The sequence below is a fragment of the Balearica regulorum genome, chromosome 6 (assembly GCF_011004875.1).
Source record: "Balearica regulorum gibbericeps isolate bBalReg1 chromosome 6, bBalReg1.pri, whole genome shotgun sequence".
NCBI classification, from domain to species: domain Eukaryota; kingdom Metazoa; phylum Chordata; class Aves; order Gruiformes; family Gruidae; genus Balearica; species Balearica regulorum.
Window position 1 is genome coordinate 14731387 of NC_046189.1, and position 26738 is coordinate 14758124.

At 40.1% G+C, this 26738-nt stretch overlaps 1 protein-coding gene across 4 annotated transcripts in view; it reads right to left on the reverse strand.

Annotated features, from left to right (window-relative positions):
• Window positions 1-26738, reverse strand: part of PARD3B (par-3 family cell polarity regulator beta) — a 422926-nt gene that overhangs the window by 35483 nt on the left and 360705 nt on the right. For all 4 annotated transcript variants that reach the window (XR_012836057.1, XM_075756447.1, XM_075756445.1 and 1 more), the window contains one exon: window positions 15810-15945. Coding sequence is in view for 3 of the 4 variants with exons in the window: in XM_075756447.1 (XP_075612562.1) it covers window positions 15810-15945 (136 nt within the window). In the remaining variant the exon portion in view is untranslated. The remainder of the gene's footprint in view (window positions 1-15809; window positions 15946-26738) is intronic.

Here is a 26738-nt window from a genome sequence, read left to right on the forward strand (position 1 = left end):
GGAAGCCAGCAGCAACTCCTCGCACCTGGCAGTGGGGACACATTTGGCAGGACAGTGTGTTTTCACCTGGGGCTCTAACTCCTCTCGCAAATCCCCACCTGAGCTACCCGAGCTCCCTGCTCCAGGTCCGTCCCGAGTGAAGCCGGCACGCTGAAGACCCAAGACCTTGGGTACTGCTCATAAGGAAAAGAGCGATGCAGAGCCATTTTCCAGGTGGTTGTCTCAGAAAGCTGCCGTCACCGTTCCCTCTCCCGCGGTTATTTTATTTAGAGCTGCATACAGAAAACTTGGACCATCAGTTTGTTAAAAATTTCGTTTAAAGCTACTTAACTAGCTATAGAAAAACCATAGATCAGAGTCAGAAATTTCACACTCTTAAAAAGGAATAATACACAGTGGGTGTTGCATTCAGGCTTATTCATTTTTCACTTAGACGCTTTTAATTTTTCTTTTTAACCCTTTGTTTTCCCCACTTCTGAACAATAAGCCTCCTCCAAACATTTCAATTATCATTAAGATCAGAAAGAAAATGAGGCGTGTGTGCTGCCCACTAGATAAGTAGCAATAGCATAACTTCATCAAGGCCGATGATTTTAGCAACAGGTTTGTGAACCCAGTGCAAAACACTGCTGACTCCACTTGAGTCATACCTGACTTAAAATTATGGGAGATCAGGAAGAGCTTATGAAGATAAGAGTCCTGGGACTCCTAACTTTTTCATTTATTCACTGTGTACGCTCAGGAAAGTCACTTGAGCTTGTGCATTGTGGTTTTCTCCCTATAAAAAATGGCGTGATACTACCGTTGTATTTTATACAACCGACATGCACTAAAAGCCAGGAGCCGTCCCAGGAAGGCTGCAGAGTGAGCCATGTGCTCAGCCATCACCCAAACGCTTTGAAAATGCCACCCAGTGCCGCTTTTTGCCTGAAAGTCTGTGTATAAACATGGCACACAGAACTGCTGCATCGCTTAGTACGTTTTTCAATAGTCTTGTGATCATCTGTTAAAGGACTCGATTCAGATGCTGGTTTGACCTCTCTTCTCAAAGCTCTTCTTTTGTCTGTGAGCGTTTCTAATCACATGGGTTGAGATTCAGCATGCCAAAAAGAGCTGTGGTATAACGGAATTTGCCCTTTAACCTTCAGGTCTCCCCTCTGCTGAGACACAGTTGGTTTTTGTTTTCAATTAAGTGAAAACTGAAGAAAAACGGAGAGAGGTAAAAGTGGCTTTGTTCCCCACCCCGGTCTCAATGTTTCATACACAGGTGAAGGACCAAAATTCACCCATTTTATTTTTTGCATTTCCACAGTCTGCCTGGTTCTAGGGACTGCAAGCGAAATTTAAGAGCACTATTTGACTCACGAACACTTTCTTTAGCTGTTAAAACAGAGGTGAGTTATGTAAGGCAGTGAACTGGATGTTCCATTTGAAATGGAGGAAGTTGTTCCAAGGGGTCGTCTTAATTCTGTACTGCTGTGATATCCTAATTATCCTACCCTCCAAGACCTCCAGCATTTCCACAGAAAACATATTTTCCTCCATCCAGCTTTTCTATGTTTTCCATCAAAAGGTAAAAATTAAAAATTCTACCAGTGTCCACAATTCAAAAGAAATTTCCTGATGTTTTCCTTACAAACACAAAGAGGGATGTATTTTGCTTTCCTGGTTTTGCAATGAAAGTTGAAACAGTGATTTTGCGTTATTATAACACTCATCATTTCTCCCTCTAATTTGGATGGTTTTTAATAAAGCTCCATTGATTCCACTGAAAGAAATCCCTCCTGGCAAAAGCAGAACACACACGCTGATTGCTAAATATGCAGCAATTATAATATTCAGCAGCACACTTTAATATCTTATTTATAGATGTATCTATCTATAATTTGCTTTAATTAAGTTGCATTGATTTTAATGACAGAAGCAGTCCTCAAAGAAGAGTCTAATGTTATACGAGCCCATCAGTACTGCTTTACCATTGTTTGGATATAAGACAGCACCTTTAATACTACTTTTTTTTTTTTATTCTTCATGGTGCTTTTCTTTGCTAAGTGCTTGCAATAGCAAGATGATGTTCCATGGGAACTCTCAAAACCACCTCCAGCACTGGAGAGAAAGCACTTTCAACTTCCCTGTTACAAACTTGCTCAAGGGACAGTTTTCAGGACCGAGGAAGCAAGCAGTGTCTTCCCAGCACGTCCTGAGAAACCTTGTGTTTCTGTTCCCATTCCATTTTACAGACATCTTGGGAGTGTAATTGTTAGAGGTTCTCAAATCATGGTCTCTGCCTTCAAAGTTTGTTTTGGGTAGTCTCTGGCAACTAATTTAAACTTTTTATTTTGTCAACAGAGTAAATAATTTGGGAGGGTGAACCAACAGATGGCTATACGTGCCTGTTCACAGTCCAATCACCAAGTCGTGATCTCATAGACTCTTAAAAGTTCTGTTTTCTGGGCTGAGTCACAGGGAATGTTGAGCCACCTTTTTTATTTAAGCACACGCTCACTTTAAGCATTTTATAGGAGTCTGGTTTTGAGATCATTCCAAAAACCACTTGATGCTATTAGAACTGTGACTAAGTTTGTCAAAAAGCATCTTGAAGAGCTAAAGGAAGGTACCGCTGCATTCCTAGTAGAGTCTCACACCCTTGGTTTCTGCTGGGTGCTACTACATACCTTGGCCCTGATTCAGGAAAGCATGCTAAATACTGATGAGGGTGATTTGTTTTAATTTCAATAGCATTTGATTCCTCTTGGAGGCATTCCCAAAGCTGACATACACCTGCATCTCTCAGTGGCTGTATCTCCTTTTTGGGTGAAAATACAGAGACACAGATATTTTTCCTGTGTATCCCAAACACATCTTCACACATTTGAACACCGCATTCTAGTGATGATGATCTCAGCATCTCCATCTCTGAAGTAACCCAATAAGGTATTACTGGTTCACATCAATTGAGGATCTATCTCAGAGACTACTGAGGTAGCTTTGTAACATTACTTATGCAGAACTTAATGTATCAATCACTGTTAGGGTGGTTTTTTTAAAGAGAAAAATAAGTGCTGGCTTTTTAAATCACTGCCTTTTGGAATATATCAGCACTAATTTTATAAGAATTGTTCACGTTAAAATGCAAGGGCATGATCTCAAAGGAAAAGCTCCAAAGTAGCTAAGCAAGTACATTTTCAGTTTCTGGTCATCATTTTTCATTCACTGATTATTGCTTAAGTGTTGATTAATAGTTATGTTCATGCTGCTAGAATGCATTTCCCTTGGGTGAGAAAAACATCCTTGTCTAAAGGAAAAACAGATAGTAATCAAACCATCCTTCCTCTTCCCCATAAGAAACACAGACACACACTCCAGAGTCACTGATGATCTTGGTTTTGCTGGTGAGTAGTTTTGAAAATTTTCACTTAGAAAATCAGCTGTATGCAATCAGAACACTACTTGGTCGGTCAGATTGCTAGGCAATTAAACGCTCCCCTTCTGTCTGCCTGTGTCTCTCCACATATATACACATACGTACACATATATATGCACGTGCACACACAAATGTACATCCTTACAGTCATTGTCCCTTCTCCCTATGCAATGAACACCAGGAACACTGATGACAGCAGTGCTCCATGCTGGAATTAAGCAGGGCTGATTATCTCAGAATTTACTTTTCCTCCTCAGCAATGCCCTACCTCTTGTTCAAGGAGGTGAAACTAATAGTTTAGATTTAGAGAGAGGGAAAAATTCTCTATAAAGGCAATAGACTGCGGGAAATGCAAACACAGATGGGAACTTTAAAAGGGAAGCAGGCTGTTCCCATAACAGTTTAAAAACATGGCAATTGCCTTAGCTTAGTAGAAAGAAAACAAGCTCTCTGCATTTGCTGTCTCTTGCAACACTAAGTAGAGAGAAAACAGCAAAGATGGAGGTGAAGCCAAAACTGCAAAGTGTTTTTGCACAGCCTCACAAAGATAATATTCTGCTTTCTGAACCCTAACTCTGCAATCCCTGGTGCTGGAGGACTATAGTTCCCTGTGACCATGCAAAATGAGATCATTTCCTGGCCTGTGTCCGTCTCTGTGGGTGGCTTCTTTTTCCATTAGTTGTATAATATGTTTTGGTTAATTCTACCTCTTAATTGTCTTTAATGAGCACCAGATTTGCAACACCCTCACTTGCAAACGTATTCTCAGAGTAGAGGCAGAGACCCTTGAGCTGAGAGCAAAACTTAGAAGCAGCAAACCAAAAAACCCTTGGCACCCATCAGCATTGATTCTTTCCAGCTACAGGGGGGCATTTCAATTGCTCTTCCGCTGAACCAGGCCAATGGAATTAAGCTCTTCCCAGCCACTAGAGAGAAAACTTAACTTGTCACTGAGATACACCTGTGATGCAATATACAGCATACATGATACATACATGTGAATACACTTCTAAAGCAGATCTCCTGTAGTTGTTCTACAATACTGTGCACAATTCCTCCCCCCATGAAACCAGTCCTCTGCCTTACCCTGTTTGAAACTAAGCTGCTTCTTGTTCCTCCCCATCTTGCATTCTTTGCTTCTCTTCTCACTGTAATTAGTTTACAAGACTACTTATCCAGATGATTACTGCTTTTAAATGACAGTCGTCTTTTCTTTTACTCCAGTTCATTGTTGTGTATCATTTTGTCTTGCTATCTGAATACCCAGTTCTCTAAAGCATTTTCTCATTATGTTATCTCCTGATATAAGGCATTTTGAAATACTTCATGAGAGACACTGTATGAAGTAAATTGAATTGAATTTTCTCTCAAAGTCAGGGGCTTTCAGCATCTTTCTCTAGCTAAGTCAGCAGAGTTCTTGGCACCAATGCCAGGGTGTAATGGCCACGCTTTGCAGCCCAGCTATGAGCTTGTGTTCTTTTTAAGGGAAATGAAATGACAGTGTCAGTACCTGGAAAGCAAACAGGGGACAGATCAATATTTCCATTTATGATGAGGATGGCAAAATGAAAATGTTTGGGGTATTTTTGAGGTTTTTAACACATGCATTCAGATAATGCTATTTTGCCATATCTACCTACATCTGGTGTTGTTGCTGAATGTGTACGTGGAGGGTTTATGCATGTGTATGTCAGGGAAGGAAAGAGGGAGGGAAAGGGGAAATAGCAGGGCATGGAACTAAATTGCAGAGCAAGTAGTGGAAATAGACAGTGAAAAGCTTCCTGCAGGCAGGCAGCTTCACAGGGGAGAGCGAGCCTTTCATTGTCTATAAAATCATGCCTTGCTGGAGGTCCTCAAGAGTAGAAGGGGTAGCGCCTAGAGGCAGTAAATCTCTCACTGTTGTATTATTACATTCTAAACACTTAGCTACTGTACAAACCAGCACACTGCTTCAAGGGAAGAAAAGGAGGAAGAAGGGGGAAAATGAACAAAGGGAAGAAGAGGGAGATGGCAATAAAATTGGGAAACAACCCTCTACCACAGCTCTCCCCAAGAATAGTTCACATCAAAGAAAAACAGCAAAGAGTAAATCGTCACGGAGTTAAAAGTTAACCTCAACTCCTTCCATTGTGATTTGACACCATTCTGGAACAGTACTCCCAGAATTTGAATGGTTAGTCTATAGCACAGAGTATTAAATCCACCTTAATCCTGTTAAACATAGATGCCACTAAAGAGAGGCACTCTCTCAATGGCATCATGACAAAAGCTCTCCAGACTGCAAATTCAATATGGTTAACAAAAAAAAAAAAAAAAAAAAAAAAAAAATCCCAAACCTGGATTAATACTGAGCAAACAACATCAGCATAAGCAGGCTTAGAGAGAGGAATTGCTTTCCATATGCTATGGCATCAGGTTCCACCGGATCTTCAGATACCAGTCTGTAAATGTTACAGACATTGTTTCTCCTGCTTGCAACTGCTGTTGGGTGGTGACCTTCTTTGCTTGCTGATACCAATTTAGCAGTTGGTACAGTTTCTCTGTGATTTGGTACTGTCTGTTGTTTGCTGGTACCAGATGGATACCAGATGGGTAACTGTGGGCAATGGTTCCTCTGTGTTCCAGTCCCAAAAATCACTGCCTATAGGGTCAGTCTTGTCAGTTGACTCCTAAATGGCACTTCAAAGCAGCATTCTGAAAAACCTCAACATCTGTTCCTTACTCCTAATGACCTTAAAAAAATGTTGCAGACATACTTTCCTTTAGCCAGGAGTTACTGTGCATCTGCAGGAAAAATACAACCTTGCAGATGCTCACAGCCATCAAACTCACTCCTCACTAATGGCAGCTCCAGAAGCCACCACCTCATCTCTGAAAGTCAGCACTGAATGTGAAGTATAATCAATATATTCTCTTCTGTGATAGCTCCACTATGTAGGAGTTCAGAGGTATTTCAAGGCATTTTTCAAACAGTACTTTCAGCAGTGAAGTGGAAGAACAATAAAACAAAAACTTAAAAGTGCCTTCGAAAGGCAGCAAGGATACCTGAGGGCCAAATGTAAAGAATGGAGCAAAAGCAAGGAGAAAGCAATGGAAGAGATCTGTTTTAAGTATTAATTTGTGATTGGTCTTTCAAAATGTTGACCTAGTTGTCAAACTAGTGACAGGAACTGAAAGGTCTGTTAATGGTTTTGAATCCTGCCTACTGCAGTTCCTTCCTATGTTATTCCGTATGACTGCTTCTGTGTCTAAGAAAGGGGAAAAAAAGTTTATTTAGGACAGTACGGGAGCATTTTGGTAAATTCTCTATATGTGCTACAGCAGTGCTGTCTACAGAAAAATATAGCTGACATCAAAGCATGTTCCCCACCCCCTGTCTTGCTTCATGGAGACGTTATGATAAACAGGTTATGTGTTCCCTAAGGTTACCATGGAAACTCATTCTTTTCAGGCCATCATTTGCAAAGGTAAAATTTGCATTAAAATGTGATGGAATTTGATTTTGTGCATGTGTGTGTGAAACTCAAGTGGGGTCATGCTACCACGCAGTATAGCTATTATTTCAAACCCAGGAGCATACACTTAAGAGAGAGATCTATTAATCGGTGTAAACACCTCAGTGACCAAATTACAGTTTAATTGCTAACTTGACAGGTATCTTCCTAGCAAATTAAGAGAAATACTTTGAAAATTAGCTTCAAATGCAAATGTAAATGTTAATACTGATCCACTCGTGGGTACCACTAGGTAGTATTTTGCTAAATTCCCCTCAATAATTCCACAGGAAAGATTGAATTTAGATGGTCAGAATGACTTTGTTTTGATGATGGCAGACTAGGGATGGAAGGTACAGGTATGTATTTCAAATTATAAATTTTTATCTTGTCTTGAAGAAGTTAGGAAGTATAGAATATAATTTGATATAACCATGCTTACTGCAATACAAGAAACTTTTGGATCTCCTCAGAACCACAGTTTGCTCCCTTTGAGTCATATCATAACTTAGATATCCGCTACTCTGACTTTCCTTGGAACACCAGATGGTGTAATGCCTCCCCAGGGTCCATGTTCCTCGAGAGGCACTGCCATTACTTCTTGTCACCTGCGGCACTGGTCTTCCTAACACAGGAGTGCATTATTTGCAATAGTAATTTTGACAATCATTACTTCCAGCCTAAATAGAAATGATGAATGGACTAAACCCAAATCTCACAACTGGTGACCAGACTGCATTTTAGAAGAGATACCAGTATTTGTCCTCTTGCTCAGTTGTATGCATTCACACCATACACACTGAATTTGATATACTACTTTATGAAATCTATGCTACTCTAGGACACTGGATTATTCACGTTATGCCTTGAAGAGCCGGACCCCCTTGGAGCCAGCAAGGCCGGAACTCATATTTCTGCTCAGAAGGCAGACATCCCAATATCACCTAGATTACACAAGACTCAATATCTCCTATCATACAGGACTTATGACACACAGTTCAGCTGCAATGGCTCTACTTAATATTGAGCAACATGACACTTAACACAGTGGCCAGGCCATTCAATGAGGAAAAGGCAGCAAAACCACAGACAGCAGTATCTGTCGCTCTTGCTTTCTTATTGCTAATAAATACAGTTGCACAGCAAGTGTCTCAAAAGCACTAAAAAAAATTCAATCAAAATCAACCCTTCAGATTAGGTTGCACAGTGCTGGTATTTCATCAGATTCCTTTCTGCATTGGGAAATTCCTGCTTACAAATTCAATCAACAAAGCAAGAACGTTAAAGAATGTTTAAAAAAAATCGAATGCAAACAAAAATGGAATTGATTACTAACTTTTGCAGAACTTCTCAAAACTCAGCACATTTGATAGGAGGAAAGTGTTCCAGTCGGATCCCGCATTAAGCAAGAAAGAAAGTGCTAGTGCTCCTTTTTCCAAGTGTTCTTTAACAGCCAGAGTTGAGGTTGAAAGTTGAAAAGAGCTGGCCTCGAGCAGAAAAGCCAAACTCATGTACAGCACCAGCCTTACAGGGTAAATGGAGTTCTCTTTCCCCATATTTTGTGCTTTATTTTAATGCAATCTTGATATTAGATTAGCATCTGCACTACAGACCTTAGACTGGGAACTAATAAAGTTATCCACCCAATCTCTTCATGTCTGAGTCAGTGACTTTCTTTTTCATTTTAAATAATTATAACAATGTCGCCTGTTTGTTGAGAAAAATAGAGCCTTTATGTATTCATAGATAATTGCTTATACCCAGCACACAGTGATACATTCTAATTACTTTTCACACCTTGGCTGTGAAATAATCTTGAACTTTTTAGTGTTTTTTAACTGCAAGACAACACTGTAGCCAGAGCACTGACACCCTGACTGCTGAAACTGCTGAGGATAAATTTAACAAGCAGTTCTGCTAATGCATTTTGCAGTGAGGAACTTCAGCAAAACTCAAGAGGACCCGAGGCCTCCACCTCAGATCTTGTGCTGCAATAATGAGAAGTGCTGCATAGATATACAATAGAAGAACTCAATCCAGAAATCAAAAGTAATCAAAAGTCCATTATTTCAGTTGGCTTCTGTCACATACTTAACTATAACAAATAAAAGATCTGTACTCTGTAACAGCCTCAATGACATAGTTGTATTGCTTGACCCAGCTTCTTTCAAGCTCGACCCTGTTCTGCACACGCTGGGCAACCGTTGCTGTTTGCCTCACTGAGGTCATTCTGCTTGCCATTATGTTAAACAGACAAATTTTGCAGTCCTTTGTCAAACCTGCTATCTGTTTTAGTGGGGTGTTATCCCTAGCAGGCAGAGCTGGACAGTGACCAGCATCTTTAGGAAAAGGGGTGCTGTCTGGGACAACAGTAGCTAGGCAACTCTTTGGATCATCAGTATTTTTTAGGGAAGAGATTTCTTTTTAATCAGCAACACACTGAACAAGAACATAACCCAGGGAGATTAAGCTGTGAGAATTCAAAAATAAGTCAACTGTGTCAGCATCTATTTGATAAATGCACCAGATACCTGATAGTAAAGGCAAAAGCTTGTGCCTAAGAAGGGGTCAAGTTTGAGGCCCAGTTTCAGGCCTGATCTAATAAATGCCTAAGCGCATGCTTAGCTTCAGACATGAATTGCAGTGGCATTACAGACTTGTCTTGTGATTAAAAAATGAGCGTTGTTGTAACTGGGGCCCCTTTCCAGAAGTTGAAGCAGGCCTCCTTCTAATGGCCTGAGGAAGAGGAGGTCAATTTTAAAAGGAAACCTACTTTTATTCCCCCCCTTGTAGTCAGACCCATGAGCAGCTGCATTTGATTCTATGGTATGTGGGGCACTGACTTGCTAGGGGTCGGGACCAAGCTGTCATGGAGAAGTACGTATCGCTGAGGGTAAGGAAAGGTTCAAAGTGCAAAGTATTAGCTTTAGCAACCCAACATGCGAAGGCTCGGCGTTAAAATCTCAATCCTCTTCCACCTTCCCCACGTGATGCTGGCCTGAGATTTGACAGAGTGTGCACACGTGCTCAGGGAAGGTGGCCGCACAGCCGCCTGTCTACGGAGTGATCCACAAGTAGATGGAAAACTGTTACAGCCTGTACTGGCAGAAGCTTGCCAAAACCAAAGCAAATTGCAAAGACTCAGCTACTGGGCTACTCAGAACTGCAGGGATGCCAGATCACAGCCTAGCTCTGGAAAGGCGATTTCTGTGCCCATTCATCTGTGCCCCAAAGGACAAAAGCTGCAGAGCTGTGGCCTGTGTGCACAAATGCACTAACTGTTCAGCATACCATAGAGCATGGATTACCTGTTCACGAACTCCCCTCATCAATATAATTACCAGTCAGAAGTTGGTTTCTTACCTCCCTAAACATATTGGCAAATTAGGAAAAATATATACAACAGAAAACCTCTAGGGACCTTCCTATCATATCAACATGATCTGTGGCAGCTGTCATGATCTCTGTCATGCCCCACTCATGTTCTCCGTTTGGGCAACATCAGATGAACCTCTCCTAATTGCAAGGGACACGACTGCTGGCACATGTGTTAACGTGGAACCGCTCGGTGCTGCGAGCCTGCAAGGACGGCCGCAGCCTGGCAATGCTGTGTGTTTTTGTCTCATTTCCTTCAACTACTTGTAAGTAGTAAGATAAATGCTTAGTGTTTGTCCTCCTCAGAATCATCCCCTCTACGGTGAAATACAACAAAAAGCAGCTGTGTGATGAGGTACCTTGTGGAATAGATGGCATGATATATTTCTGGAATTCACATAATATTGTAGGGTATAAACCCAGTGGGATTTGATAGGACAACATATGGCACCAGAACTGTTTCCCTTGGTAAATAAGAGTGTGTACATAGTCTTAACATGAAGACACGAGCATTTCAGACTCCCCTCTGGTTCAGATAATCTATGCCAAATTCAACCTTTGTGTAAGTAGGACTGACTCCAAACAAGTTATAAGAGTCACTCTTTATTACTAGTATTAATGGAATTGAATTTGGCTCTCCTTGCATGTGCCATTTGGAATAGTTTATTTTTCACATGAGGTTTGGCAGGGATTTCTCCAAAATAATTTCCCCCCAAACTTACCCTCAAGAGCCAGCCTGTAAATTTCAAGATCCTTCTGCTTAGTTTGAACAGCTCTTTAGAATACACCCCAATCTGAAACCTTCGTTATACAGAGATAAGTAGTGACCATAAAAAGTTCTTGATTGTTAAGTTAATAATACATCCTAATGAAATGTTTTACATACTCTCTTAATATTTTAGTAACATATACACAAATACTTCTGATCCATGGTTTTCAAAGCAGCTATACTTTAAGTTATTGTGTGTCCCCCCCCCTTTTTTTTTTTTAAATTCAATGTTTTCTACTGATAATCTGTGGGCTCAGAAAATTTGGAATTCACAGCAGTTTCTGCTATATGGTTTCACATAGTACATAAAATTGTCAGCTCCTTCCATTGCGCTGGAAGACAGGAATGTTATTATTCTAGAAGTTGGAATTTTGGTTTCTAACCATGGTCCAACACAAACGTCTGTGCATTTTGGGAACCTAACCTATTTGAAATACAACATCCTGAACCTGGAATTAATTGATTGTGAAAAGTACAAACAGCTCCTTATTCATCCTGAAGCAAGCGTAGAACCCTTTGACACATTATGGAAAAATAATGCAGTTCTTAGCACTCCTTTTTTTTTGTTCTGGTTGATTTTTAAGTTGGATCCCTGCCAGGCACACAATAAAGTACTTGGCCTTTAGCACAGACAGGCATGATTCTTCTTTCATACTCTCAACTGGGAACTAACAAAACTCAGTACATTACCGATTTGTTTCAATCGAAATGTTCGCAGCTAGGATCCAGAGACAGGTTTTGTTATATCTTTAGGTTATTTATCAGCTTGCGAATCTGGTCTGCAAATAAGAAAAGGGCTTTTAGAACCACTTAACAAAAGGTTCGGTACAGCGAAGCTGATGCGGTCACTAACAGGTGAAGAACTATTTGCAGTGTGGCCGGTATTACATGCAGTCCTTGAATGTACATTGAAAAGATAAAGTTTCAGGATTTACTGCCACCCTGAAGGAAAGAATTGATGTTTTAAGTAACTGCATTTGTACAAAGTCTGTAAGACAATCCAAGTAAATCCCTCAAATAGATGATTAATTCCTCATTATTTAAATGCCCTTAAATACAGGTGCAGATACTAACTTCACGGCTTTTTCTTGACAGGTCCTTCGCTATTTCTCATGATCTGCTATTAGTCTGTGATTCTAAAGCCCCGAAAAAGAGTGCCTCATGAAAAAGCCCTCCAACTCCTAGGGACACTAAGTTCTTGCAGCTTACTGCTTACACAGTTCTCTCAAGGTCTGACTGATCCTGCAGTATATGATAATACTACATAGACATATTATGCCTCTTTCTGTAGACCCGGATTAGGTTTGTATAGGATACGTTCATGATCGCTTCGACTGTCTGATGTCCCACTAAGACACGAGTATGTACGCACATGCCTAAGCTCTGTCTTGAGCTGATACTTCCCAATATACCCTAGCTCTCAGGGTTAGGGTAGTCTCACATTACACTGCCAACAACAGGCATTCATTTTCCCAGACAATATTTATACTTATCATCAGCCTGTCCTCTGGTTAACTAGCTGAGGTTTACTTTAAGCCTTGTGATACACCCTGCAGAATTTGGCTTGTCGTTTATCCTAGTTATAAACCTGAAAGGGGGGGTGGCAGGGGTGGGGAGGAGTCCAAAGGATGCAAAACTCAACAACAAACCAAATCACAAAGGAACTGGAAAAGAATTTCAAAGGATCTGGCTCTATAGCACAGACAGTGCTATATACGTGTGTCTGTTTATGGAGACACACTCAACTGAATTATTCAGTTACTTACAAAAAGAGAAAGAACAGACTGTGAGGGAGAGCAGAATGAAGGCGCAAGAGAGCAAAAAATTCAACCAGCAACAGATGAGAAGAACAGAGGAGAATTGGAAAAAGGATGCAGGGGGGAGGAATGGATGATGAGAGAATAGCAGGCCTATTTAAAATGAATTTTTGACCTTATTTTTAAAACATTTATGGATCCCAATTGCCTGTCATGAGATCATTTTCCCTTACAATGCTAGCTTTTCAGCCGGCTCTGCACTTTAACTTGATTTATCCCATTTTAAAAAAAGTAGATTGTTAGAAATACCCCTTCTATTAGAAATTCTGTCCCATTACAGTGTCAGCTAAAGGCCACTTGTCAATGTCAGCTTTATCAGATAGAAATCTGCCTCATGAGTTCTCAGATACTTTTTTGGAGGACAAGACCCAGGGTCCATTTCTGAGGCTGTTGATTTGTGACAGGATAGTGTCTTTTCAAATTATCCTGTTATTTTCCAACTTATCTGCATGTTCCATGTGATGGTGGGAAGTGATCACAGCAGCTGCTGGACATTAGAAAGACAGCTTATAGGAAAGCTGGCTAAGGTAAAACAGCTGACTGACAAAAACATAGAAAGACCTAATCAAGTATTAAAAATACATAGGGAGACCCAGCATCTCCTTTCCAGCTGCAGCTTCCCCAGTGCCATAACCTCCTGTGGGAAGGAAAAACAACTTAAACCAGAAGGTTGTCCTCCTCCTCAGCTGTCTGTCAACTCTTTAAAAAAAGACCTGACATCCTGAAGATTAGAGTAAGTTTTTATTTATTTACAATTATGCAATTAGTCATGAGCATGTCTCTTCATTGATGAGTAAAGGTGGAAGAAATCAGCTGTTGTTCAACCTGTGTTACCACAGTACTGCTGAGGGTCAGCAGCCCAAGGTGGGAAAGACTCACTGCTTATAAAATATCTTGAGGACTGTCCTGGCAAGATGCTTTGAGACATTAGTTTTCTTTTTAATATTTTGATTCTATTTTTGTTTCTTCTTTTCTGTCTGAATAGACTGATGTAACATATGTATCGAAAGGGTAAAACTACATGTCAGAGTAGAAATTTCAGCCAGGAGTTGAAAGAGAGCAAGCTGGGGCCACAATATTTTCCAGACTAAAAGACACTGTCTATGAAAACAGGGCTGGATGGATCAATGGATGATATTGTTGCAGTGAAGAGACCAGAAGGCTTTGAAATTTGTAAACCGCTTCAACGGGAGTAACTGTTGCAGCAACAAACTTCAGAGCATTAAAGCCCTCAAGGTAAACTCTGATTTTTGAGCAGACTGCCATTCCTCACAACAAAAACATTTAAAAATATTCTGCACTGGAAGGACAAAAAGAAACAATCCTGGTGCCACTATTATTAATCAGTTCAAGACTGAGACACTTAAAGCTCCCTTTCAGGTGCTCTGATTAAGGACAACTTGCCTCACAGGAAAAGCAAAGCTTTGGAAATCAGTAATCTCTGGGCATTATACCTAATAGGAAAAGCTTAAAAAGGATTACCTAGAAGAAACCTTTGTGAATCCTAGAAAACTACACTGGACAATAAATCTCAGCCTCCTCTGAGGATTAATAAAGCTTTATCAGTTTCAGATAAGAAGTAGAAATCCTCAGGCTGCTGAAGAGGTACCACTGGCCCAGTCTGGGGCCTCTCTCAGGACACTTAACATGCCATACAATTTCAACAGAAAGACATATTTGATGCATATTCTCATTTAAGTTTACAAAAGCTATTCAGAAGAATGGCAGCTACATAGATTCCCAAATTTGGGTCACAAAATTTAAGGTAACAGATTAAAGTTAACTGCTCTGAGGAAAGAATTATTTTGCTGAAGATGACATTTTTGGTAACTCAATCAGAATAATAGATACAACAACCTTTTTTGGGTTAATGAACAAATATATATGATAATTTATGTAAAAATACCTCTTAACTCTGTGATTGCAATGAAGTCTAGTCTTGCATAGGATTTTTTTTTTACTACAACCCAAATCATTGAAGATTTCACATCAGCATTCACACTGATCATTTGGAGGACATTAAAACCAACAATGCTAGTTCAAACTTCAGGTGTATTTAGATTGTTAGGATTTTAACATAATTCTGTCTCTTGTTAAACTAAAATTTCAAATTTAGCATAAATTGCATCTTATCTAAGTTATATTTTTGAATGCTGGTTGATTATAATTACTTCTAAAGTGACAGAGTCCAACTCTGAAACGTGCTCAGGTGGAGCTTGAGTGCCACAGTTGTGATCACATAGACTATAGCTGTTGCATTTAGTTAATGCATTCAAAAATCTGGCACTCTTGATTTATCTCTGGTTCTACCATAGGTTACTCTTCAGTAGGTGGGTAGATAATACATCTCTGTGTAGTGTGACTCCTAGATGTGAAATAGGGAATACAGCACATCTGTAAAGATCCTTTGATGGGAGAGGAGCAAATTATTCCATTTTTCACTTTATAGAAGTTACTGAGGATGTATCGTGGCCAGATTGCTACTGTCCAGTGTGCAGAAGGAAGGGCAGGAGCAGATATACCCCTATTTCCTCCCTCTCACTTTGCAGCTAAGCACAGTGAGAGTCTGCTCTTCTAACACTCTCGTTAACCCAGGGAATCACTGGATTAACTGCCAGACTACCATAAATTCTGCTGAAAAACCCTGATGCTACCACATGTGACAAAGTTTGGCAATGACTGCATATCTTGGGCCTAAAGAGAGGAAACCTGGGCCTAGATCAAACACAGTGAACAGACAAGTTATTTTTAGCCAGGTTTTCATGTTATTCTTTTCTTTGGTGAGCTGGCATTAAGGATTTCTCCATTTCTACAAACCCTCCAAATTCATGTTAAACTGACACAGGATTTCTGGAAAACACAAACAAATCAGCACCTTCTGCTAACCCTGAATGCCGCAAAAACCACTTTGCATCACATTGTGGACCTACCCAACGCTGGTCGTAGTCAGACGGCTGTGTTCTTCCTTCATCATCCTCATAGAAAGGTAAGCCTTCTCGCCTGGCCTGATGGTACTCCTTCCGTAACTTCTGGATACGATCAGCATTCCCGCCACCTGCGCAGCCACTGAGAAAAATAAGAAATGCTAAATAAAACTCATATGTACATACAAACATAACACTTAGCAGGTACCCACATGAGCATCCACACAGAATTGCCACACCTGAGACAAATGGATTGTGAACATTTGATTCTCCTGACTCACATGGTGCCCACTGGTCTATATCACCCTTATTTTTGCTGTCTTGTATTTTTAAAGCTGCTAATTGTGAACTCGATTCCCGTTTTTTAAAAAAAGGCTGTCCCTGTCCAAAGAACTTAACAATTCCAGTACAAGACAAGAGACAACAGATGGATGCAGACAGATGGGGGAGCACAAGGAAACTTTTAACATTCCTATGAGCAGCTATAAATGGCTATCATATTTTAATAATAATAATGACGATGATGATGATAAACTGCCAGAAAAATGTTTCCTTTTGCTCCCACGCTAAATGTGGAATTTCCCTAAAATTACATTTGTTCAAGGTAAAGAATAGACTATATTCACACAGGAGCACAGAAAGAAGTTTTATCTTGTAAAAAAACAACCTCCCTCTCAATTATACAAAAAACTAAAACATCAGCCATGACAATACAAGGGAGGCAAGAGAGATGGGAAAGCACACTACTAGATTGTGATGCCATTTTTTTTTTTTTAAGTGGTAATTAAACAGCAGTACACCTAGTAATCCACAAAGACTCACTTGTATGCTGAACTGCATAGACTGCAAACTGCCATGGTAAAGCTAGTGGAGTTGCTTAGTTTGTCAAGTTAAACACATGCCTGTCTTTGTGGGTGCTGACCCTCGTGAGCCTTCCAAAACCTTATATAGCTGGACTTGCACAACTGTGAAAGCTCAAGCTATACCTAGAAGGATAACAACAGCAACAAAATCCTGAAAATGTCTAAGAATGAAAAATAGTAAATAGTCACCTTGAAAATGAATAAATTAAAAGTTTCCCACTGCTATTTCCAGCCCTGCTCTAGTCAGCACTGAGGTGAATACTGGCTTTATGGCTCAGTAGTATTTACTTGCATTCACAGGGAATTGTCGTAGAATTTATTTGTGACCGGTCTTAAACTCAGACCATTGTTATTGCAGCACATCATCATCTATTCTCTTAATCTGCAACCTTAACTCTGCCTCACCAACAATGGCCTATAGAGATACAGATTTATTCACACGAGCACATACTCTGCGGAGCATCTTGTCCTGCTGCACTCCTCTATGAATATGTCAGAATCTAGGGAAGTGTTTTATAGGATTCGAATAGCAAACTGAGTTTGGAAAGCACATTCAAAAGATTGGACATAAACCTATCAGTTCAATAATAAGTAGTTTCTAATATCTGACAGCAATCTAGATTGGTTGGAAATTAATTACCAATGAAGGGAAATTCCATCTAGGGTGCAAATGCAACTGAATATGCAGCCAGGATTGGAAATGTTTATCTACAGCATCAGTATGTTTCCATGAAAAACCCTGGATCCTAAGTTATCCAGCACCTCTACTCTAGGAAGTCCCAGAGCTTTCAAGCTTCTCTGGCTGACTTACTGAACTCTTCCAGAGCATACGAATTTTTTCTCATGATCTGCCAAGACAGTGCAGAAAGCTTGCACAAGCTCTGTGGACTACTGAGAAAAAAAAAAGTACATTCCCTTTTCCCCTTGACTCCTTCTACAGATAAATGCCTCTGTTCCTTGCATGAATTCTTGTCAAATAGTGGAGAACCATTTCCAGTTTGAAAAACACTGGAATTGAGGACTAGCTAATGGGGGCTATCACTTAGAACAGCGAAGCTTGGTTCACAGCTCATGAGCAATACAATACCTGTGAAATCCCCTGACTTTACTTGTGAGTACAGATAAAGCATTTAATTAGGGCTGCTAACATACAGATAAAGCCCGAAGCGTTGTCCCTGTTGCTTTGCCAACATCATTACCCAAAGCAGCACTAGCTGAGAGAAGGAAACTGCAATACGGGCAGCGGGTCTAGTTTCATTCCAGCCGACCCGGCTCTCTGCAGCTCCTTCCAAACTCTATTAGCATCTGCCACCAGTGGCCTAGTGGCCACATACCCCCTTTCTACCTCCAGGTATTTTGGCTGAAGAGGTAATCTGAAAATACCATACAGGTGAGGGGTTCCCCCCCCCCCCTTTTTTTCCTTCCTTTTTTTTAATTTTAAAAACGAAATCTGAGATTTATATTGTAAGAGGCAGTAACAGCAGCCTGTGCTCCATTTACTGCAGACCTCCTGTAGGTGAGCTTCCTTCTGCTTAAACCCATCTAGCCAGCAAGTGGAAGTAGGTGCTGCACAGATCAAGCTGATTTTATATATATGTATATAGACTAAAAGACTGGGCCTGACAGCTTTTTCTTTGGCAAACCTCTGCCACACCGTATTAAAGTACAAACCCTAACCATGAGAATGAGTAGGAATGTTTGAATGAAAGATAGCAGCACATGGAAAGTTATCCATCTGGATTAGTGTGAAAACACAAGATAATCTCTGTGGAAACAAGCAGCTCCGTGAAGTCTGATTTCCTGTGCTTCTCTCCTGTGGGTTCTCTGGTGTCTGATAATGGGACTGAGCGCACACTGCATGGTTTCTGCCCCGCGAGGGCATTTGCCTGGGCCTCTCTGGGAGGCTGCTTATTTTCATGAAACTTAGGGATGTGGTATCTTTTGAACATCGATTCACCTGTCAAGTCTGGTCAAAAATGGCCAGCAGGTTCAGCATTTGTTGGAAAGATGGGGGGGAACAGGTTGGAAGAGGGTCGGTACATCAACTTCAATTTTTCAGGAAACAGTTGAAGCTCCACAGCTCTTTTTTTACCTCCATCACTGTTTATAGGCACAAATGGAAAAGACATTGGCTTTTGAAAGAGCTGCATATCTAGCTTACCATGAAAGTTTTACCCACTCCTGAGTAATGTGAGATGAATAGGATGCCCTGTGCAATGCTCATGAAACAGTTCTGAATTTAAAGTTGGCTCCTGACAATTATGTGAATATATGAACCACATTCAAACTCACCAGATGAATTCAATCAGCACTGTGCAAATATCGCATACATAATCTATTAGTTTACCCCAAAGAAACTGAAGCATAGAATTCAAACAGAATGAAGTCATCAGTAATAAAAAAAAGAAACTGATAAGGCAATATTAAAAAAAAAAAACCAACACAATTTTCCAAGATTTGCAGAGAAGATCATACATTGACTGTAAACTATTCTCCCATCTGCCTATAAATACATAATTAAAAAATATTGGTTTGATCAGATAACAGTTCTCAGACAGGGAAACAGCAGATGAATACCAGTTCAAATGTTTCGGATGCATGACTATTTATACTGAAAAGGAACCTGAACTTACAGAAGACATATAAAAACAATACTCCAATCAAAGTCAATTTATATTAAGGAGACTTACTGAAGCTTTTCACCAATCCTAGTAAGTACAGCAGACAGATTCCTTTTACAGTAGCTTTACATCTAATGTAGTGCTCCATCCTCGAGGAGACATAAATATTACAGTCCTCATCTCAATTTTGTGCAGAACTCACTTCCCTGACATGGCTCCCTGCTCTACACGTTCTTCAGAGAACTGTGCAACCACACTTTAGCCATTCCCCTCCACCACCACATGTTCCCAGGCTCTAACATTTCATCTATCCATGGACTTCTCCGTTGTCATGACAAGACTGTAACAGAACTGTCTACTCTGCATTTTGCAATTGATTTCAGAAGGATTTCCTAAAATTGTGCTACACGTAAGAAGACCAATTCAGAAGCAGCCGATACTGGGATAGAACCTGAACCTTTTGGGGGAAGTTTTAAATAATGTCTAGGTGGGGGAAAAAATCTCTGAGAAACTTTACAAAGAGTTTAGTGAAGACTCAGATACTGATTTCAAACAACAGTAACAAAACCTCTCAAAACCCCACGCCACGAACAATTTTATGAGAAGTTCAGCAGTTCTTCGAATAAGCTGCACACACTGCGAGGACTTTTTTGGGAAATAGAAAAAAGAATAATAATCTTACATGAACATTCCTGTCAGCCATTCTGTAGTTTTGCTGAATACAATTCCTTACAAACCAAACCTTTCTTCTGGTCTGGGAGAAAGATAAAGTCTGAGCAATCATTCTAACCCATGCTGCTGAGGCTGTACTACCAACTGGATAAACCACTGCCAGAAATCACCATCTTCTGCCCTGTGCCTGAATCTCTCAAAGGCACTATACAGGTTCCACCTTGCCCACCGTGACCGTAAAGGGACCTGCCACTCAACCGGTACAGTTGGAATAGGCAACCCAAAACAAAAAGGAAACCATAATTTGGCACAGATTTAGCTTCCAGTTATCTCTAACATTACGTAAAATATGACTGTGAAATTTCATCTCATCATCTCTAAGAGATAGATGAACAAGCACCACAGAAATAACACTATATACCCAATATGACAGACAAGTTATTTTTTTCAAAGAATCAAAACATCATCACCAGTATTTAATACGTATGGCTCAGGTTTTGCACAATAAAATCTCCTCTCTCCTCTTCCTCTCAGTTGCTAGTCTGGATTTCAATCATTCAGTTTAAAAATTTAATTTTTTTAAATTAGTGACTTCTTACTGCAGCTCTCTAGATAATACAAAATTAAAAACAAGTGTTGCACGTACAGAGTAAGATGAACCACTTAAAGCTGTATATAAACATACATTTGAAGAGGAAATAAACATTTTGTTTCCAGTGGCTTTCCTAAACACATTAATATTGCACAGGGGTTTTTTTGTCAGCCACTTCTTTCAAACGCTGATTTCACCCAGCTGACTGTCAGGCTCTAAACAAACAACTAGTGCTTCCAAGTTAAACAAAAAAAGAAAAAAAAAAAAAGAAAAAAAAGTTATTCTTTGAGTGAATTTTCCATTAACAAACAAAACCAAGACAAAATGTGATTCACAGACTCAAGAGAATGGACAATCTTCCATTCACAATCTGCTATAAAACAATACTAATTTTATATACTGAAAGGAACATAGTGGTCTGCAAAGTTAGACAGTATCAGAGAGTTCAACAAAGCACGTAAGAGTATCTTTCACTTAGGATAAAACTTTCATTTTGAAGTTATAACAAATAAATATTTGAGTACATTACTCTCTCACTTCCAGCCCTTGTCTTTCTACTCATTGCTTATGAAGATATTTCTGCAACCTTAATAGTAAGAGGGAATAAAAAGAATGGTGGGAAGTGATAAGAAGAAAATCAATGATAAGAACATAATTCTACAATATTTCAGCTTTCATCTTTGTCAACCAGCAAGAGAAAGAGAGTTTAGCAAGAAACGAACATTTGTTGTTTTCATATGCACTTGAGTGAATGAATGATATTGCAATGAAAGACTTGTCAGAAATACCTTGCTGACATCACTGCTATTGCCTTGCAGGCTCAGGAATCATCTTTGATGTTCAGAGCCAGCCTGGGTTTTCGCTATACACACCCCACGCTGAGGACCCAACTTCAGACTGATGTCTTTCTAGCTACTGGAACCATACAAACGGTTTTATTGGTCTCCGTAACACTTTCTTTCTTGCTCTGGACCGGAATATACCCTATGTATACACAATCACCATCCTTATCAATGCAGAGGGGTCCCAGTAGGACACTTGATTTGGAAACCTGTGCAAAGTGACCAGGAAGAAGACCTGGAGCCCAATTCCATTTAGACAGGACTATCCTGAGAGGGTCTGCATAGATGGGCTGATATGAGAAGCATTAGATGGATATGTTTCTCTCTACCCATATGTATGTAAATACATATAAACTCAAGAATCGTAAATAAACTGCAGCAAAACAAACTACACTGAAGAAGCTGTTTACACTTATTGCAGTTTATTTGACCCTGTATACTAAAGTCCCTGAGTTTTAATCTGCTTTACAATATTTAAAAAAGTCGTAACTGTGCTTCAGTGGAACATACGCTGTCACCTTTCAATTCTTGAGGCTAACATAAAAGCAGTACAACCACTTCTGTCCAAAAGGTCAAAGACTCCTAGGGCACCACATGACCACCATTTGTCTGGATGTAAATTGAGTCCTATTGACCCTGTAACATCACTACTGACCTCCTGACATTAGGAGCTTAGGGGAAAGAAAGAAGATGATATTCTTAGGTTCCTACAGACTCATTAGGAAGAAAGAAGGAAAGAGAACCTTGCGTGATAAGAATTAGCAGTCATTAACCTTTTCTTTCCCCAAATAGCTCATAATATGTTTACGGAAGCCTCAAAAGAATGATTTGAAGATTGAGACCAAGAGATTTGTATCACTTTCAGTTTTTCCAAACTGTTTAGAAAATCTCTCTCAGTGGCTTGACATAAAGCATCCTTTTATGTTTCCCTCCTTTCACGTGACATACAACACCTTTTCCTGTTTGTCATGGCAGATGGCCTAGACCTTCAGATGAGCATCGCCTTTTCAATCCAGGCTACTTCTCATCTCCATTACTCTCCTTTATAACTTGTGGTTGACTACAGATGGCCAGAAATAATGGGAGGTATAGCCAATTTGTTGCTTTACAGAAACAAATTAGCACACTGAGGTTTAACTTCACCCTTACAGCAGATATGGTATATGCCACTCTAACAGAAACGGGTTGTCTGCAATCAAGTAGGAAGGAAAATAAAAAAGGGGTATTTTCTTGTTTTGTAGCCAGCTCGTCACCATTACTTCAAATACAAGACATTTTTTTCTTTTCTTCTGCTCAATGTATTGTGCCTCATCAAGGAAGGCAATCACGAGATTTTAACTAATAATACAAAAAGATGCCTTACAGTTCAGGCTGCTTAATGGCAATGTCTGTTTCTGGCATGTGACCAGTTTACTGCTGTCTTGTTGATCCGAGATGTGCACGTGTCTCCGAAGGGCTAGGAAAGCAGGGAGATTAGGGACTCGGCTGCTGACAACAACCAAACTCTCTATAAACAATACACAATGAAAATAATGAAAAACAGATTTTCCTGGTATTTTCAGTAGCCTCTAGACAATGCAGCAGTTTCTGGTTTCTCCACTAAAGATGATATCAATTATGCCTTTTATCCATCATGCAGAAGTCATGTGTGAGGCATAATTGAGGGCCTTCTCTCCAAGGTAATTTCTTCTGGATTTACACAGCAAAGTACTTAAATCGCCTTTTTTGGCACTTTGTATTACAACATGGCTTGGGAGGGGGTATTTTACTTTACTGATGTAAAGCAGCTGGCATATTTACAATAGATAGGTCACATCAACACAGAGCAGATTTTCAGCCCTCCAAACTCCATTTACAGCAGCTTTAACAATTCAACAAAGCGAATGCTGAATGCTAAACTCTTGTGCGGAAATGTAGCTTTATTTCTTAATGGCTATCACACCTGTCTGCAACTGGCAGCTAGCTTTTTTTCACTTGCAGACTATTGCTTTTTGCACTACAGTTTATTAAACTTATCGCTAAAGCTGAAATAAGTACTTTACAGAGTTCCAATGAATTAGCCATTCAAGAGTCCCTCAGGAATTCCCGTTAGCGCACACAAAGCAAAGGCAGGAGGGAGAGAAGGTGACAATTCAGTACAGTCTTAATTTCTGTGCTCCCTTGTGAGGGAAGAATTGAGGATCTAAAAATTCGCTCACAGTAGATGCTGCTGCCCATGTTCTAAAACACATTTTGTTGAAAACTACAAAGCCCAGAGTAACTACCCGTTTTCTCCCAGAAATTACCTCACCAAGTTTCACGCTAGAGGCGACATCCTGCTCTTCGTTACACACGTGCAAATCTATGCCACTGGCAGAGTGGCAGCAACTAATCCTCTCTGTGGTTTGTTTTTGTAATACCTGGCCTAGGTAGAAATGAGGAAGAAATCTCAACCTCATCTAAAAAAAAAAAAAAGTCCCGTAATCCTGTTACAGATATAGCTTACTTTTTTTTTTTTTTTTAAAATGAATTAATTTATACCATGTGCAAAGCATCAGACAAAAGCAGAGACCTCACAGCCAAAATGCATCCTTACTATAAAGTTGGCTTTTTTGGGGTGTTTTTAATGAATGGTCACTATGAGGATAACATTAATCCAGCATTAGTACTTTTACGGGAAAAAATACAAATGTAATTTATCTTTTTTAACTGTCAGCTGCATTTCTAAAGCTTTAAAGTCTGTAGCTTCCAGCGGCCTTTTGTCTTTCTGCCATGGCAGGAATATCTTGGACAGCTGTAAGAGCTTTGTAAGCTATCTTTCTCAAAATCCATTAGCTAATTCAAGGAACCTAATTAGAGCTGCCATTTTGATGGAGCATATTGAATGCTCTGTATAAACTAGTAACACCATCAATGTTTATTAAAAATTGCAAGAACCAAAGCTCTTGGTTCCATATAAATATTAATGGACAGCTACACAATACTTATTGAAATACAGACGGCGTTACGTCCATGGAAATACACACAGGTATACTTACAAAACAGTGTGCTGCATTTATTCACAAAGGTTGAAGTACAGAAGCAAAACCTAGGGACAATTTTACACAAACTGTTGAAAATTGACCAGCTTCCATTTACACTATCCTTATGTGCATTAAAGGGAGCAAAGCACACTAAAGATGATTTGTTTCTTGTGTTTTTCCTGAGTAGTGTGCTGACAATTTGGAGTGTATTTTGAGCTTACCTCAAGAATGCACTCCAGCTGGAACTGTTTTATAGCTCCTCTTAAACCAGCCACTCCAATCACCGTACTTTGTAGACATTTACACATATTCCAGTACTATACTGTTTAAGGGCATCCAAAGATTCAAAGGGAATTTGCACTGTAAAGCTAAAACTCAAATTTTGCTGTAGACAGCAACAAAATCGGTGAAAGGAGCCAGACATCTGGAGCAATGCTCCCCTACATTCTGCTGTGTAGAAGCTCAACTATAATGAAAAAGCGACTTGCAGACAATGATACAGCACATGAAATACTGACCATTCTAAGAACATATCAGAGACCTAATTAAGTTAGGCTGTACAAGCATATGCCTTTGGCTGCAGAAATAAAAAGTTTTCTGGCTACTTCACAGCTTTGTTTTTAACTTGATACTTCATAAATGGAACTGCAGAAAACCTCATATGTTACCATTTCAATCTGACGTACGCTTTCATACGCATCTAACAGTGCCTGGATTCTATTTATATGTACAACTAAATATACGTGCGTAGAAAAATCATCAGATTTGCTACAGAAAGACAGCAGATGTTCTTATTAAGCCACTGGCACATGCAAGGTGAAGCATGTAAGCCTTATAAGGAAAGCATTCAACGTTCCAACTACAAGCTAAAGAAAAGCAAAGACAACAAATTATTTCTAACGTATTTTACTAGCTCCGAGTGCAATGCGCAGCAAAATGAAAGCACCGTTGAGCATGCTCGAATGACTCTTACAACACATGGGGCTTCTCACAGAGGGGAGTATAATCCATACGCACTCTTTGGAACATCCTAACTCCAATACAAGGATCCAAAGTTCACTTCTGAACATGTACTAAAATGACACACGAAGCATTTAACAGATGTGCAAGAGAAACAGGCTTAATCATGTTTTCTACACTGCAGTAGTGCAAGGGGCTAAAAATTTTATGACAATCTTACCATGGGGACAAACCTGAAGGTAAATTCATTTTAGTTCTCAGCTAGGGCAGTATTTCCAAACTACAACTGAGATCTGAGCAGTTTCACAGGAACACGCTCAAAAGTCAAAACATCAGTTACCACTAGCTTCTCTCAGGAATTATAGATGGCAAATTTAGCTTGTGGTTATTGCTCAACAGAAACCCTGCCAGATGCTGAAGCGGTTGATGGATTTTGCAAAGTTCTGCTGCCTTTAAGGCCACCCTGCCCACCCCTCCAGCAGCCTCCCTCCTCGGGCACCTCTCCCCGTGCAGCTAGGCTCCTCAGAGCACAGTTGGTTTGTTCGCATTCACAAAGACTGGGGAGCGCACATTCCTTCCACGAGCTTTCATTGCAAGCTCCACATCAATAACATTATACACTTTATAAGCTGAACTGCATTTCGGAGAAATATTTCTGAACTCAGGGGCCTAAAGTTAGCAGTGTAACCTTATTACTTTTTATTATGCAGGCAATGGAAGCTCATGGACTTCCAGACAGGCACAGCTTTTCTAGCTCCTCCTTCTTACGGCTACAGCTCCACAGCACCTCTGAAATTACTCCTACTTTTCCACTTGGAGAAGTCAGGGCTGAATTTCAGGTGTTTAAGATTGAAGGCGAACACTACTCCTTTTCAGTAATTGTTTTGAAAAATGTTTAATTAAAATGGAAAAAATGAAGTAATGGAATCTTCAAACTGCACACAATCATTTCCTGGCGTATCTCACCTGGAAGAGGAAGGGCAAGCCTGTCTCTGCATTTGGCTGGGAAGTCCCAGAAATGCTAAAGCAAGTGTTCTGGTGCAGGCCCATCTCTATCTCTACAGAATGAGACTCACATGGTTTCAACTGCCATGTTTAGAAACACACCTTACAAATCCTTTCACATCTGGTTTTGTCTTGCTCCCTTCACTCCCTGTTCTCATCCTGATGTTCAGAAGTCTTTCCCTTCATACCTTTCGTTCAGCCAAGGATGCCAATTTCCTCCACCCATTTATTGGCTTCCCATACCAGCACATCCCTGCCCTGCAGGCTGCTCCAGTACAGAAACCCCTCCCCTGATGCGCCTAGGTCAGCAGCTCCCCTTCCAGCACTCCTTCAGATCCATCTCCTAGAAGCATTTCACAAAGCAGCTTGCCAGTAATG